Below are 13,727 nucleotides of genomic sequence, written 5' to 3' on the forward strand. Positions count from 1 at the left end.
CCCCGGTCACCTTCCCCGGGCTCCCCGGCCGCCCTGGCACAAGGACCAGCGGCTCTTTCCCGCCCCCGAGCCCCACCTCCCGCCCGGCCCCGCTCCCTCCCGCCCCTGGCCCCAGTCCCTCAGGGCCCGCGGCGCCGGCCCGGGGGCTGCCAGGCGCCGGGCCCGGCCCGTTGCTGTTCCCCCGCTCTGGGTACGAGCGGGGCGGGAGACGCGGCGAACCCCGGAGCCCACCCTCAGCGCCGCCGCCGCCCGCCGCCATCCCGCTCCCTGCCCCGGCGGCCCTCGCGCTGACCCGGCGCGGGGCGCGCTGGGAAAGGCAGGCCCGGCGCTGCCAGGATCCCCGGGGAGGGGCTGCCCGCGGCGGACAGCGGGACTCCACGTCCCGGCCTGCCCTGTGAGGGACGGCGGCCCGGCCCGCGGGCTCCGGCGGCCGCCCCCTTCCCGCTGCCTGCCGGGACACCGAGCCGCCGGGCAGCCGCTCCCGCGGCGTTGGCCGGGCCGGTGCGGGCCTGAGACTACATTTCCCATCGTCCTCCTCCCGCCCCGCCCCTGGGCCCCGTGCGGGCGCCATTTTGTTTCGCCTCACAACCTAAGATGGCGGCCGGGCGAAGAGCCTGAAGGTTGCTGTGCTGAGGTGAGGGGTGTCTCGCCGGGCGCCGCCGGCCCCGCAGGGCTCCTCCCCGCCCCGGGGGGGCCGCCCTCGCCCATCCCCTGCCCCGGGCCGAGCTGGGGGCGTGGAGGAGCAGCCGGTCCATGGCCAGGAGGTGGCCGGTGCGGTCGCCGCGGCCCCCGTCGCCATGGACCTGCGCACGGCTGTGTACAACGCGGCCCGCGATGGGAAGCTGAAGCTGCTGCAGAAGCTGCTGGGCAGCCGGAGCCGGGAGGAGCTGGAGGCGCTGACGGCAGGGCCCGGCGGGTGTGACGGCCCCGGGGGAGGGAGCACCCCGCTGCTGATCGCCGCCCGGCACGGGCACCTGGAGGTGGTGGAGTATCTGCTGGATCACTGCGGCGCCCGCGTGGAGGAGGGGGGCTCGGTCAACTTCGATGGGGAAACCATCGAGGGGGCCCCACCGCTGTGGGCAGCATCTGCGGCCGGACACCTGGGGGTGGTGAGGAGCCTCCTGGATCACGGCGCCTCAGTGAACCAGACCACGCTGACCAACTCCACGCCACTGCGGGCTGCTTGCTTCGATGGGCACCTGGAGATCGTGCGCTACTTAGTCGGGGAGCGCGGGGCTGACCTGGAAGTAGCCAACCGGCACGGACACACTTGTTTGATGATATCCTGTTACAAAGGGCACCGGGAAATTGCACGTTACTTGCTAGAGAAAGGGGCCGATGTCAACCGTCGGAGCGTCAAGGGGAATACGGCCCTGCATGACTGTGCCGAGTCCGGCAGCCTGGAGATCCTGCAGCTACTGCTCCGCTCCAAAGCCCGCATGGAGAAAGACGGCTATGGCATGACTCCTCTGTTAGCTGCCAGTGTCACTGGTCACACCAACATTGTGGAGTACCTCATCCAAGGAGGGCTGCAGCAGGAGGAGGAGGAGGTTGCAGGCAACCAAAATGGGACCTGTGCCTCAGGTGGGAGCCATCAGAGGGGCTGCAGCGCGGGCAAGGAAGCTCCTCAGGGCTGCGATGAAGAGGGTTGCGGGAGATGCTGTGCCTCAGCTTCCAGTCAGGATGAGCAGCAGGCCCCTAACGTGTTCTGCACTCGAGAGGCCGCTGTGGAAGCGCTGGAGTTGCTGGGTGCTACGTTTGTGGATAAGAAACGTGACCTTTTGGGAGCCCACAAGTACTGGCGAAGGGCGATGGAGCTTCGCTGTGAGGGCGGGCAATACCTGCCTAAACCTGAGCCCCGGCAGCTGGTGTTGGCCTACGACTATTCCCGGGAAGTGAGTTCGCTGGAGGAACTGGAAGCCTTGATTACTGATCCGGATGAGATGCGCATGCAGGCACTGCTGATCAGAGAGCGCATCTTAGGTCCTTCCCACCCAGACACTTCCTATTACATCCGTTACCGAGGAGCGGTCTATGCTGACTCCGGCAACTTCGAGCGCTGCATTAACCTGTGGAAGTATGCTCTGGACATGCAGCAAGGCAACCTGGAGCCTCTCAGCCCAATGACTGCCAGCAGTTTCCTTTCCTTTGCTGAGCTTTTCTCTTACGTGCTTCAGGACCGCTCCAAAGGCACTTTAGCTACTCACTTGGGCTTCTCTGACCTCATGGGAGTACTGAGCAAAGGGGTCCGGGAGGTGGAGAGAGCTCTTGTGCATGGCAAGGACCCTGTAGTTGACTCGGCGCAGTTCACCAAGACACTGGCCATTATCCTCCACCTGGTCTTCTTGCTGGAGAAGGTGGAGTGCACCCCGGAGCAGGAACACCAGAAGCGCCAGACTATCTACCGCCTGCTGAAGTGCAGCCCCCGGGCCAAGAATGGCTTCACTCCTTTGCATATGGCCGTGGACAAAGATACCACAACAGTGGGACGTTATCCTGTGGGCAAGTTCCCGTCGCTCCACGTTGTGAACTTGCTTCTGGAGTGCGGGGCTGACCCAGATAGCCGTGACTATGACAACAACACCCCGCTGCATGTTGCTGCCCGCAACAACTGCCCGCTGATCATGAGTGCCCTGATGGAGGCTGGAGCCCATATGGACGCCACCAATGCCTTCAAGCAGACTGCTTATGAGCTGCTGGATGAGAAGCTGCTCACCAAGAGCATGATGCAGCCCTTCAACTACATCACCCTCCAGTGCCTTGCTGCTCGCGCCCTGGACAAGCACAAGATTCCCTACAAGGGTTTCATCCCCGAGGAGCTGGAAGCCTTCATTGAACTGCACTAGGGTGGGAGAGCTTAAGTCCCCAGCCTTTCCCGTCACCTGTTCCACCCCGCAGAGGTAGTGCAGCCTGAGATCTCAGGCCATCCTTGCGTAGGTGCCGAAGGCCGTCGCTGTGCTGAGACAGGCTGCGAGCTTTATTCTCATCTGTCACCATCCAGCTGGCATGTGCCGGGGTAGGGGAGGAGGAGGCTCAAGAGCTCATGGCTGTCCCTCATTGTTGTCGTCTTCAGGTACCAGATATCTCCAGTGCACTGTATCCAGAGATGGCCGCAGCCCCTGCCCTTTCCCTTGCCAACCGGCTTGTCCTGAGAAGAAAGGAAAATGGAGATTCCCTGGGACCTGCTGCTTCTCCCATTAGTGCTGGATTAACTCAGCGTGAAGCTTTGGAGCAGCTACACATCACACATGTGCTCTAGCCCTTCCCATCCCAAATACCGAACAGATAGGAATGCAAGTGAGGAATAAAATATCTTCCAACTAATTCTTTCCCCACCCCCTTCTCAGATTTGGTACAGTACGAGTCTAACAGCCGAGCGGCTTGTGCTCTGCTGAGGTAGTTGCCTTGCATGGCAGTAGGGCTGGGTATGCTGAGGATGGTTTTTTTTCTCCTTTGGTTGGCCAAGTAGCAAATGGTGTTAAAGGCCCGAGATTTCAATGATTGTGCATAAAGCTGGGTTATTTTTTCTCTTTTAGAGCCAGGCCCTATCTATGCTGCAAGACTTCTTCAATCCTGTAAGATATAGTAAGGTCAGTTCTGGTTATATAGTTTCATCAATAGATGATGGTTTTTATGAATGGGGAGGAAAACCTGCTACATTAAAAACAAAATGTGGCATTCAGGCCCTTAGCTTGCCCATTCTGCACAGGTTCACTCCCTTCCTTCGTGGAGGTCCTTGAGCCCCTGAGGTCAGCAGGGACTGAGCTGTACAGGGTGGACGTGACCAGGTTTCAGAGCCAGACCAGTGCACTTTGAACCGTCTTTGAGGATGTGCTGTTGCCCGTCAGCCCTCTAGGATGGGAGGTACCTGTAGTGTGGGTGGTGCTGGGGGGGTTATTAAAGCAAGTGAGTGTTGGTGGCATGTTTGCATGAGGGTGGTCTGAAGAAAGAAGCAAAAAAAAGAAAGTTAAAGGTGCTGCCTTCTAAGGTTTATTAGTATCAACCGATTGGGCTTTGTTAACTATCCCATTCTGAAAACCTACACGGAGTGGGTTGTTAGCATCTGGTTTTGGCTTTTGATTCTTTTTGCAGCTTTACTGAGGATGGTGCTACTTCAAAGATTGAATTTGAAATCTCATTTGGCTACTATTTGGGCAAGCTCCTTTCTTTAATTAGGATCTGCACACAACTGGTTTTTAAATCTGTAGTCTCAGGGTAGGTATTTGCCTCCATTAGCAGAACCCTCCTTGGTGGTAAACAGTGTTGGTAAACATGATGCTGTTCCAGCAGTTTATCTTCTTGCAGGGGGAGTGACTGGGCTTTGGCAGTGTGTGGCTCATTTCTTGGCCCTGGGCAGAGTGGAAAGCACAGTTGGGGTTGAAGCAGCTGCCTCTGAGCTTTGGGAAAGGTCAAGACTGGGAGAGCAGAACCCTGACAAACAGCCGTGCACTATATGCTACTGAAGCTTCTCTACTTGTATTTATAAGCCAGCATATCCATATGCCTCAATAATCCTATGCTCTCTGCCCTTTAAAGATATCGTAGATCTGCCATTACATTTTTGCAGTGTTAACTATAACATTTATTTATAAAGCAAGAAGGTTTAACTTTTATTGAGATGTAAAGTGCAGAGTTAGTTTAGCTACATTCTATTTTTTTTTTCCCTTTGGCTGAAACCTGAACTAAACTGCAGGAATGGAATTTGTTAATTTGTGAGCTGATGAGCGCTCTTAACTTTAAATAATAAAAACAAAAAATGGCTGCTAGAATGCAAGTGCCTTGGACTTCTTGCTGGTAAGCCTGTATTTTCAGCTTGTTCCCTAGGGACGGTACACTTCTGGGTACGGAAGTACCGGGCGTTTGCAATCAACAGATGTGATTGTTTCATTTCATCTGAATTTACTCCCGGGAAAAACTAATCTGTACTGCGATTGCAAACATTTCCCCTGAAAAAGGGTAACGTGGACACTGAAATGACACCTCTTTATATACGTTGCCTTATCTTTTGATGTAAATGAAACAGTGTGAAAGAATGCTACTCTGTTGACTCAGATATTACCTGTGTTATGTACAGTTGGGACTGTGGGGAGCAAGCAGAAAGAGGGACGCAGTGTTGCTATCATCAATTTATATTTTTCAACCCCAAATCTCTGGGAGGTCAAAAGCAGACAGAGGAATTAAAGGTACCAGAGTTGGCTCCACACAAGAATTAGGATTTCCAGAAATGCTCGGCCTTCCCCAGGGAGGGTGGGAGCAGATGGATAAAATGTTTGATTGCTCCATCCTCACAATATTTCTTGATGGATTGAGCAATGTTGCCTTCGTGCTAGATGGGACATTTAGGCAGTGTCTGCAATTCTGTGGGACAGATCAGATAGCTGGGAGATCCAGTCATGTACAAACCCCTGAGGAGGAGAATACTTTGTGTGATAGAAAAGGGCTTTACTTTTTTTCTTTTTTAACACATAAGTAATCTGTAATTATGTAGTAAGGACCCAGCAATTAAATGTTGATAGTAATTACTGGTTGGGAGAAATCACTGCATGAATTTAGGGGTAATTACAGTGAACACTCCTTATTTATTGTAGGTGTGGTCCAGGCCAGCTGCAGTATGTGGGGCAGAACAAGGAGTCGTGGGGAGCAGTGAAACATTTCAGTGATGATTTTATCTGAGTAATTATCTTAGAGAGTGGAGGGATTTTTTTTACTGGGGTGGCTACAGACCCTCCTGTAGCGCAACTGTTCCACAGGAGCCCTTCTGTACACTGCTGCGAACAAAATGTCTGCTTTTTATTCCTTTCTTAAACCCTAAAATTGCTTTTCTCTCCGTAATACTGGTCATTGGCCCTCTTGACAATAAAGCCTCCATACAGGTTTCTTTAGAAGTGCGAAAGCGGTGAGAAATTCACTGGGATTTTCCTGGAGCTGGTTGCTGGTGCCCTAATGGACGGCTTTGGAACCTCCTAATGCTGTAAGATCAGATGCTCTAGGCCACAGAGAAGGTGGCCCAGAGCATGAGGATAGGGATACCATGTCAGCATTTCCCAGCTTCCCAGAGAAATGGGAAGAACAAGGCAGTTGCGGGCGCATGTGTGTTCTCCTGGTGAAAACAAGGCCCTGGTGGCAAAGCTCCCTTTCCAGTGCGAGCAACAGCAAAGGGCCCTGAAAATGTGGGAAGAGTGAACCTGCTGCTGCAGTTAAAACAGGGCTGTGGCTCTTAAGTGGAAGTTGCTCCCAGTAACCTTTGAGCTTCTCAGCCCTCCACGCACAGTAAGCTTAAAAAAACCCAACCCTGCGATGTTTTACAGTCTGCTGCCACGTCTTTCCCTCTCCCTTTCTCTGGTCCAAACAAACATGATGTGACTGTGTTAAGGTTGTTTACAAGCTAGAGCAGCTTCCAGTTGACTAGTTTTTCATGTTTATTTATAGAAAGCAGAAGAGCTGGGGAAGGAGTGATGTATATGTTTTCTCCCAAGGGGAGGGGCTGTCCTGGTGGCTGCACGGGAACAACTGCAGTGTGACAGGAATTGCAGTAATACAACACCTATTCAAACAAAGGTGACGTACACGAGAGAAAATAGGGAGATAGAAGGAATCCAAGCACTTGGAGGATTCCAGCAGACTCTATAAAGAGTAAATCAGTTAATCCATTGTTGCTGTGTCCTTCGAAGTTAAAAGCCAAACTGTTTCGAAGCTGGAAGCCAACAACTGATGGCAGCTTTTAAATAGCAATGCTTCTCTGTGGTTCTTGTTCTGCTCAGGACAGAGAGGGCTTTGATTTGTCTGAGCCTGGTGTCTTGTGCTAGTTCTCAGCCAGGGAGCTCCAGGAGGAGCTAAGCATCTGTGAGGTGGGGGGGAGGGAGGCAGAGACAGGACAGATCTGTGAGAAAGGACCTGTGGCCTCTTAAGAGGAAATTCTGTGGGATTTAAATCCAAAACTGTGACAGCCACCGCTCTGCAGTTAAGAGTAGGGACACATCAGCTTTCGGCTCCTGCATCTGGTGGTGCCCAGGAGTTCCAGAGCTTGCACTGAAGTTTGGTCAGTGCCCAGGCTCGCTAGCACTGTCCCACAGACACCCTCAGCCCCTTCTGAGGGGCACAAGCTGCTTCAAAATAAAAAGGCAGCTGTTGCTGCTTTCAACACAGGGCAGGTGGGGGGGGCCTGTACTTTATACTGTTACCTGCTATCCTCTGAGGAGCCAGGACTAAGGAGAGACTCCCATCCTGTTCTCTCCTCCATGCTGGGAATTCATATCTTGGCAGTGAGCTTTGTTTAGTTGGCTGGTACTTGTTTGGAGGGCATGCTTTGTGCAGAACAAACTTGAAGTAGACTGAGCCAGAGAGGAAGAGTGAGAATTGGGCAGTCTTCAGCCCAGTGACCAGAGTGCTCCCTGAGAGGGGGTTAATGTCAGCTGAATAGTCTTTTCTCCAGGGATTTATTAACGTCTCTCTTATGCAGGTGTTGGTTGTAAGGCTTGGATGGTTCTTGGACAAACTATAATCCAGAACTAGGCCCTGTTTGTGGCCAGCTTGGGTAGTCCCAGGTCCAGGATGGCCTGCAGGAGTCCTGCGCTTTGGCTGCCAGACTCTGCTGGCTCCTCTCGATTTGAAACCTACTGGGACAGCTATTCAGAGGGAGATGAGCGCACGCACAGCTACAGAAATATCCGAAACGGGGTCACCACCCCCCACCCCGTATCAATCCCACTGGCCTGCCAGGTCCGCTCCCCTGCAGTGTGCCCGAGCCCCGGCGCAGGGCCAGTTGGCTCTAGAGCTCTGCTGTTGGCCGGACTCTGCTGGCAGAGGGAGCAGGCCCGTTCCTGGTCTGGTGGCTTTGGGCTGACCTCTACTGACAGAGCCGGCAAACGGCCACTGCAGAAGCTGTCGGAGGAAGAGCCTGAGGTCTGGGGCTTCGCTTCTGATGCCCTCCTTGTGTTGAAGGCTCAGTAGATACCTGCCTGGTGTGTCCCTCACCCAGGTCCTGCAGAATGCTTCCTCCATTCCTGCCTTTCTCCACCCCTCCTGCAATCTTCTGCTCAGTGCTTTCGTTTTTCTGTGAGACTTTTTCCTCAAAGGCAGTAACATAAATAGGTGGAGTAATCCCGGTAGGGAACATTTCTCTGTGTGACACAGCCCCAGGTCCCACCTCTGACCTTTTACGAGCAGGTAAGAATGGAGGAGTGGACACTCAGCTGCTTCTTCCTCCTCAGGCTTTCTCCACATTTCCCCTCCTCTAATTCCACCTTCATCAAGTAATTTTTTTTCCCCCAAGTACAGCTCTACTGTAAAGATTCTTGCTTAGCCTTGTATCTGGTGTGTAATCTCAGTTCTTTAACAGTTTTTTTAAACACAAAAATACTTCAAGCCGTGCCTCCAGGGGCGCATGGGAATTTTGTCTTTCATGAACAGAAAAACTTCTCTCTCTGTAGTTTCAGAGGGGAACTGGGAAAAGTGGTCTCTTGATGCCTCAGCCCCAAGGCCCGCAGCCTCTCAGAAGTCTGTGAGACTGGTTCCTGAACCTTCCTGGGTCTGATGCAAGAGGCTGGGGGAAATGGTGCAGCTGGTGCGCTGCAGCAAGGGGAGTGCACCATGTGCACAAAGTATTCATCCGTGTGAGGGGCCAAGGGGATACGCTGCAACCCCAAGCCAAGAGGACTGCTGGAAGAAAACAGTGGCACCTCAGGGTGCTTAGCACCTTGACAGGGGATCACAGCAACTCCCCAGAGCATCCCCTGATGATTTTCCCTCACATGATTTGGTCAGCAGCAGATTATGAACCAGAACCCCCTGGTGTGCCATCTCCCAGCCCCCTCTGCCCCAGAGGTACAAACATGCAGAACAGTTTTCCAGATATCTCTGACTGCCCCTTTGCTAATTCTAGAGAAAGAACGAGAGAAACACAAATAAATTAATTTAAATTTATTTATAAATCCTTCCAGTAGCCTCAGAAAATCAGGAAAATCATTTTCTCAGTTACTTGAAAATAAGCACAAGAAAAACAGTCTCAGGAGATCGTGGCCTCTTCTGTCCAACAAAAAAGAAGGTAATTTTCTCCTGTGCTCCAGGAAAGTGGCACTTTTTACCCACAGTGAAATAAGAATAATTCCAGTCCCAGTAGAATCACTATGATCTAGGGGGGTGAAACTAGGTGTGAGTGTCTGTGGCCTTGGCTGACCTGCTGCATCTCTGCTCAAGCATTCTGCCTGGTTTCTTCCTCACTGTCCTGTGGGCCTGGTGGGACAGTTTCTACCTGCATTATGTTGTGGTCCCCAATCTGAACCATTCGAGCGTGTTGAATGATGAGGTGGGGGCCTCCTGGACCTGGCATCATGTTGTAGTGGCCTGATGGGAGATGAAGTGGTTGGAAAGGTGGGGGACCCATCTGAGCAACCCCAGCTGGGGGAGGTGGGTATGTGGCGGGAGGGACAGTCGAAGCAGGGGGGCACCACTGTTGGGGTGTGGCTGATGGAGGCACCTGGGGAAGGGAGCCAAGGTTCAGGGCAGCCAAGCTGTGCAGTGTTTGATACCGTTCCTGATACAGCTGTAGTTTCTTTCTCTGCATCAGATCCCACATGACTTTCCTCTCATTGATCCTGCTGGTGGTAAAGGTGTTCTGCACTGTCCTGGAGAACCCAGGAGAGTTCTCATCCAAGGGCATCAGCCCGCCGAGTGTGCTGGGAATCTGACTCCGCTCCAGGGGGTTCTCCTTGGGTACAAAAGGGATGACTGAGTCACGCTTAGATGGTTTCAGGATGGACTCCATCAGAGCAGTGTTTGTCTGGAACATACACAGGTCACATGGGAAGTTCTTGGTCAGCAGAAGGATGATGAAAGCGGAGTTTTCCATAGCATCCTGGAAGCAAGTCAGATGGCTGCGGCCAGCAATGAAGAAGTCCTCACAGAGTGTGGCACCGTTGGGAACCCCCATGTTCTCCAGCATGTCCTTGACCCGATGGGCAACAATCTCATCTTCACTAGCATGCAGGACAACAAAAGTGAAGAACTTTCCACCGTCTGGCTCTGATGTGGGCACTGGTTCTATAGTCTGGAGAGGAGGAGGCCAGGCTGGAGAGGGGGATGAGTGGAGGGGAGGGGGATATGATAAGCTGGAAGGAGTAACCTGATGAGGAGGAAGGGTTGAGGAGATGGAGTAGGTAGGAGGAGGAAGGGAACAGGTTGAAATGGAAGCAGATGTGGAGTTAGAAGGAATGCCTGCTGGAACATAGGACTCCTCCATGGACATGCGGGCAGGACCAGTATCCCCTGTAGCTCTTGAGTCGGGAAGACCTGTAGATAATTGCTTCTCATCTTGCTTTTTGTCTGTGTTTTCTTTTGGCACACGGGGTTCTGCTGCCACTGTGCTGGAAACATCACTACTTTCGACAGGTCGGTTCACAGCACCCGTTGTGGGCAGCTGCGTTTCAGGAACAGGGAGAGTTGGACGACATGAACTGACCTGCAGAACCTTCTCCGGCCGGGACACTTGGGCACCCGTGTCCTGCCTGGGATGAGAGTTGGGTCTGCTGGCCCAGCTTGTTTCCTGCGGGCCATGGCTCTGTCTGGCCCTGTCAGGCTGTCCAGCACCCCTGGTGCTCCCCTCACGCAGCCGGCTGGGCTGGGAGACACGCTCGTGGGAGGAAGGCTGGGTGCGAAAAACAACTGTTGGCGACGCGCTGATCTCAAAACAACTGGGGAAAGAGGAACTCCCCAAGGAACCCAAGCTCCGTGGGCCTGAAAGGTTTGAGTTGCCTCCAATCTGCACTGGAGAACTTCTCACCACATAGTTTGGGCTGGTCTCAGGGAGAAATCCTACACCCGCATCAGATCTCAGTGTCTGAAATTTGTCATCTGGGCTTGTGCTGAGAGCAGAGCCATTTTCCTGGTCCTCAGGTGGGATGCTGTTGAGCGTGTCCCCCTGAGTTTCCTTGCTGGCGTTGCAGGCTTTGCTGGCAGCCTGGCAGGCTTCGTCCATGGCTTCATGACTGCACAGTTTTTCCTCCACCAACACTGAGTAGATCTGTGCCAGAAGCACCATGGCACCTGCATCCAGCTGGGGAGGCTGCAAATCCTCCCCATCCTCCTGCGCTCCTGCAGCGCCCAGTTTGGTCTGGTGGACATACTGGGCTGCCCGGTTATCTCCCAAGGCATCCAAACAAATTCTTGCATCCGCTTCTTTCCCCAGAGTAAGCAGGACCATGGCTTGCAGTAATTTGCTGCCAGGCCTAAATATGAAGTGCTTCAGGTTATATTCGAGGCTAAGGAGTTTATCTTTTGGGAGCTGGGACAGAATATTAAAAACGTCCTCAAAGCTTGGCTGGAGCTTGGTGCGCTGTGCCATCTCACCAGCTGGTGGCCCAGACGATGAACTGAAGCAGCATGGATGGAAAAAGCATATTCCAGCACTTGGAGTGAAGCTGTGTTTCCCTGCCGTGCCCCGTGACGCCCCGGTCGCGCTTCAGGGACCGCGCAAGCGATAGGTCTTTGCTGCTCAGGGGCTCATCTCAGAACCAGGATCTCTCTGTCCGAGGAACCAGCCAGATGAACCTGCGAGAAGAAGGCAGGACAACGTTCAGAAATAGCGATGTGGGGAGCTGGGGGGGGGGTCCTCGCACGGCTTGCAGAGCTCCCGGGCTCTCCCTCACAGTGCTCAAGTATCTTTGCATCTATTCAGTGCTTGCAGATCTGCCAGTGCTCCCTGCGTTATTCCAACTCTGTTATTAAGCAAAGAGCAAGTTCTTTGCATTCGTTTCACGTTAATTACAGCTGGTTTAAAATAATCGCTGAACTAATAATGTATTTAGGTAAATCCAAGTGTCTGTTTCTTCCAGGCAGCTGGTTCCAGGGGCCTCGCAGGCTCCTTCCGATGGCGTTTAGAGGAGCTCTCTCAAATTGCTCGTGCCAGGAGGGTTGATAACCCACATGCATCCTCTGTCAGGCTGCCTAATGCAGCTGTGGGTGTCCTATCTCTGGCCACATCTCACCCTGAGCCCCGCTAAACCCTTGCACTCACCAAAGGCCTCTGACCGGGCTTAGGTTAAACAGCAGAACCTGTCCGGAGCGGAGGAGCCAGTGCCCAGAGGGTCCGCGGGCAGCTGGAGGGACAAGACACTGCCTGAGCCTGGTGGAAAAGCCTTCCCCTATTTAAAGGGAGCACCAGCGGATGCCCCAAAATAGTTCTCAACTGGGGAAAGTTTATAGTTTCAAACTGCTTTTTTCTCTCTCGTAAAAATCCTCTAATTGCCCAATGGACGAGCTCAAACCGAACCTGAGGAAGTTGCTGGCTCTTCCCATGAAAACCTCTGATGCGGTGAAACGGCGGCCGGAGGGGAGGGGAAGGGAGGGGAAGGGAGGGGAGGGCGGGGGGGGGTTCAGCCGAGCCCTCGGCAGCTCCCTGCCGCCCCCCCGCCCGCTGACTCACCGCCCCGCCCGCTCCTCGCCCCGGGCTCCGCCGCCTCCCGCAGCCCTTCCGCCGCGCCGCGTGTCCCCACAGCGGGGCCGGGCCCCCGGGAGCCGCTTCCCCCCCCCCTCCCTCGCCCAGCCTACCTCCGGCCGGTGCGGCTCCCCCCGCGGCAGCGGTCGGTGCGGCGGGGCCAGCCCGTCCCGGTGCCCGGGGCAGGCGGAAGCGGGGCCGCGGGGACCGGCCCGGCCCGCCGGAGCCTGCAGCCACACGAGGAAGCGGCGGGACCCGGCAGCGGCGGGGCGGAGCGGAGCGGGGCACGGCCAGGGCGGAGCGGAGCGAGGGCAGCCCGGAGCGGCCCGGGTGGCCGCGGCGGGAGCTGCCGCCCCCCCCCCTCCCCCGGTGCAAGGGTCCCCTCCCCCGGTGCAACAGGTCCCCCCCCGCCCCGGTGCGCGGCCGCAGGGGACAGCCCAGCAGTGCACTAGTCCCGGGTCTGGGGCCAGACCCCCGCTGCCCTCCCCAGCAGCGCCCGGAGGCGTTAAAGCCGGGCCGGTGAGGGTAGGCTCGGCCGGGAACAGCTTCCCTCGAGGGAAGAGGCTGCTGGCGTGGCCTCTGTCTAGTGCCAGCGCGGCGCTGAGCGGGGCTGGAAAGCCACGGACAGAGGTGTGGGGTGGAGGAGAGCAGAGCAGAAGTTCCTCAGGAGGACAGGCACAATCTTGGGGACAAAATAGTGTAAGCACTGCTCTGCATGAGACTGAGGCAGAGCGTAGGACCTGCTAAAAACACTTTTTTCCCCCTCCAGCAATATCAGGGAACATGCAGATTGTCCAGAGAAGTGATTTGTTGAATGCAAGCTTCTTACCACCTCAGGCCAAGGGCAGAACATAATGCTGCAGCCTTAAATATACACAAGACACATTTATTTGAATGCAGGTCACACTTTATTCTGAAGTCTGCTTGTCATTATTCCAGCCTTAGCACAGGATATTAGTTACCAAAATAAGTTACATTAGAAATTATTACAAAGCAGTGTTTGCTGGGAAAATAACCTAAATATCTAAAATATCTCCCCTATTTTAATAACAGGATATCCTATCAGTGTGGCAGAGTAACTCCTGGCAAAAGCTGCCTCATTTGCCAGCTTCTTACTGACTGCAAAAGGTTTCATGCATGGAATTACTTAGACACAAACAGAAGACCCCTGAAGTCATTTATATGACTAGGAAAGATAATCTCACTGTGAACTGGCATGCTTAAAAGAAAATCCCACCTTGCTAAGTGTTTCTCTAGGAAAGAAAAAGTGTTTGAGAAGTCTTGCCCCCCGCTGTTC

General features: G+C 54.3%; 2 protein-coding genes across 3 annotated transcripts; one reads left to right on the forward strand and one right to left on the reverse strand.

The window, feature by feature from the left end:
* The first annotated feature begins 577 nt into the window (after window positions 1–577).
* FEM1A (fem-1 homolog A) lies at window positions 578–4,769 on the forward strand. Of its 2 annotated transcripts, none has more exons than XM_074851923.1 (2): window positions 578–2,900; window positions 3,074–4,769. In XM_074851923.1, the coding sequence occupies exon 1, from the start codon at window positions 798–800 to the stop codon at window positions 2,844–2,846; it is 2,049 nt and encodes a 682-aa protein (XP_074708024.1). In that variant the 5' UTR covers window positions 578–797; the 3' UTR covers window positions 2,847–2,900; window positions 3,074–4,769. The 2 variants fall into 2 exon arrangements, with proteins under 2 accessions (XP_074708024.1, XP_074708025.1); XM_074851924.1 differs by having other exon boundaries at window positions 3,537–4,769.
* Window positions 4,770–8,904: 4,135 nt separating this feature from the next.
* TICAM1 (TIR domain containing adaptor molecule 1) lies at window positions 8,905–12,651 on the reverse strand. Its single transcript, XM_074851922.1, has 2 exons — window positions 12,544–12,651; window positions 8,905–11,544 (listed from the first exon to the last, which is right to left on the reverse strand). The coding sequence occupies exon 2, from the start codon at window positions 11,336–11,338 to the stop codon at window positions 9,191–9,193; it is 2,148 nt and encodes a 715-aa protein (XP_074708023.1). The 5' UTR covers window positions 11,339–11,544; window positions 12,544–12,651; the 3' UTR covers window positions 8,905–9,190.
* Between the last annotated feature and the right edge of the window lie 1,076 nt (window positions 12,652–13,727).

Source organism: Strix uralensis, chromosome 27 (assembly GCF_047716275.1).
Source record: "Strix uralensis isolate ZFMK-TIS-50842 chromosome 27, bStrUra1, whole genome shotgun sequence".
NCBI classification, from domain to species: Eukaryota; Metazoa; Chordata; class Aves; order Strigiformes; family Strigidae; genus Strix; species Strix uralensis.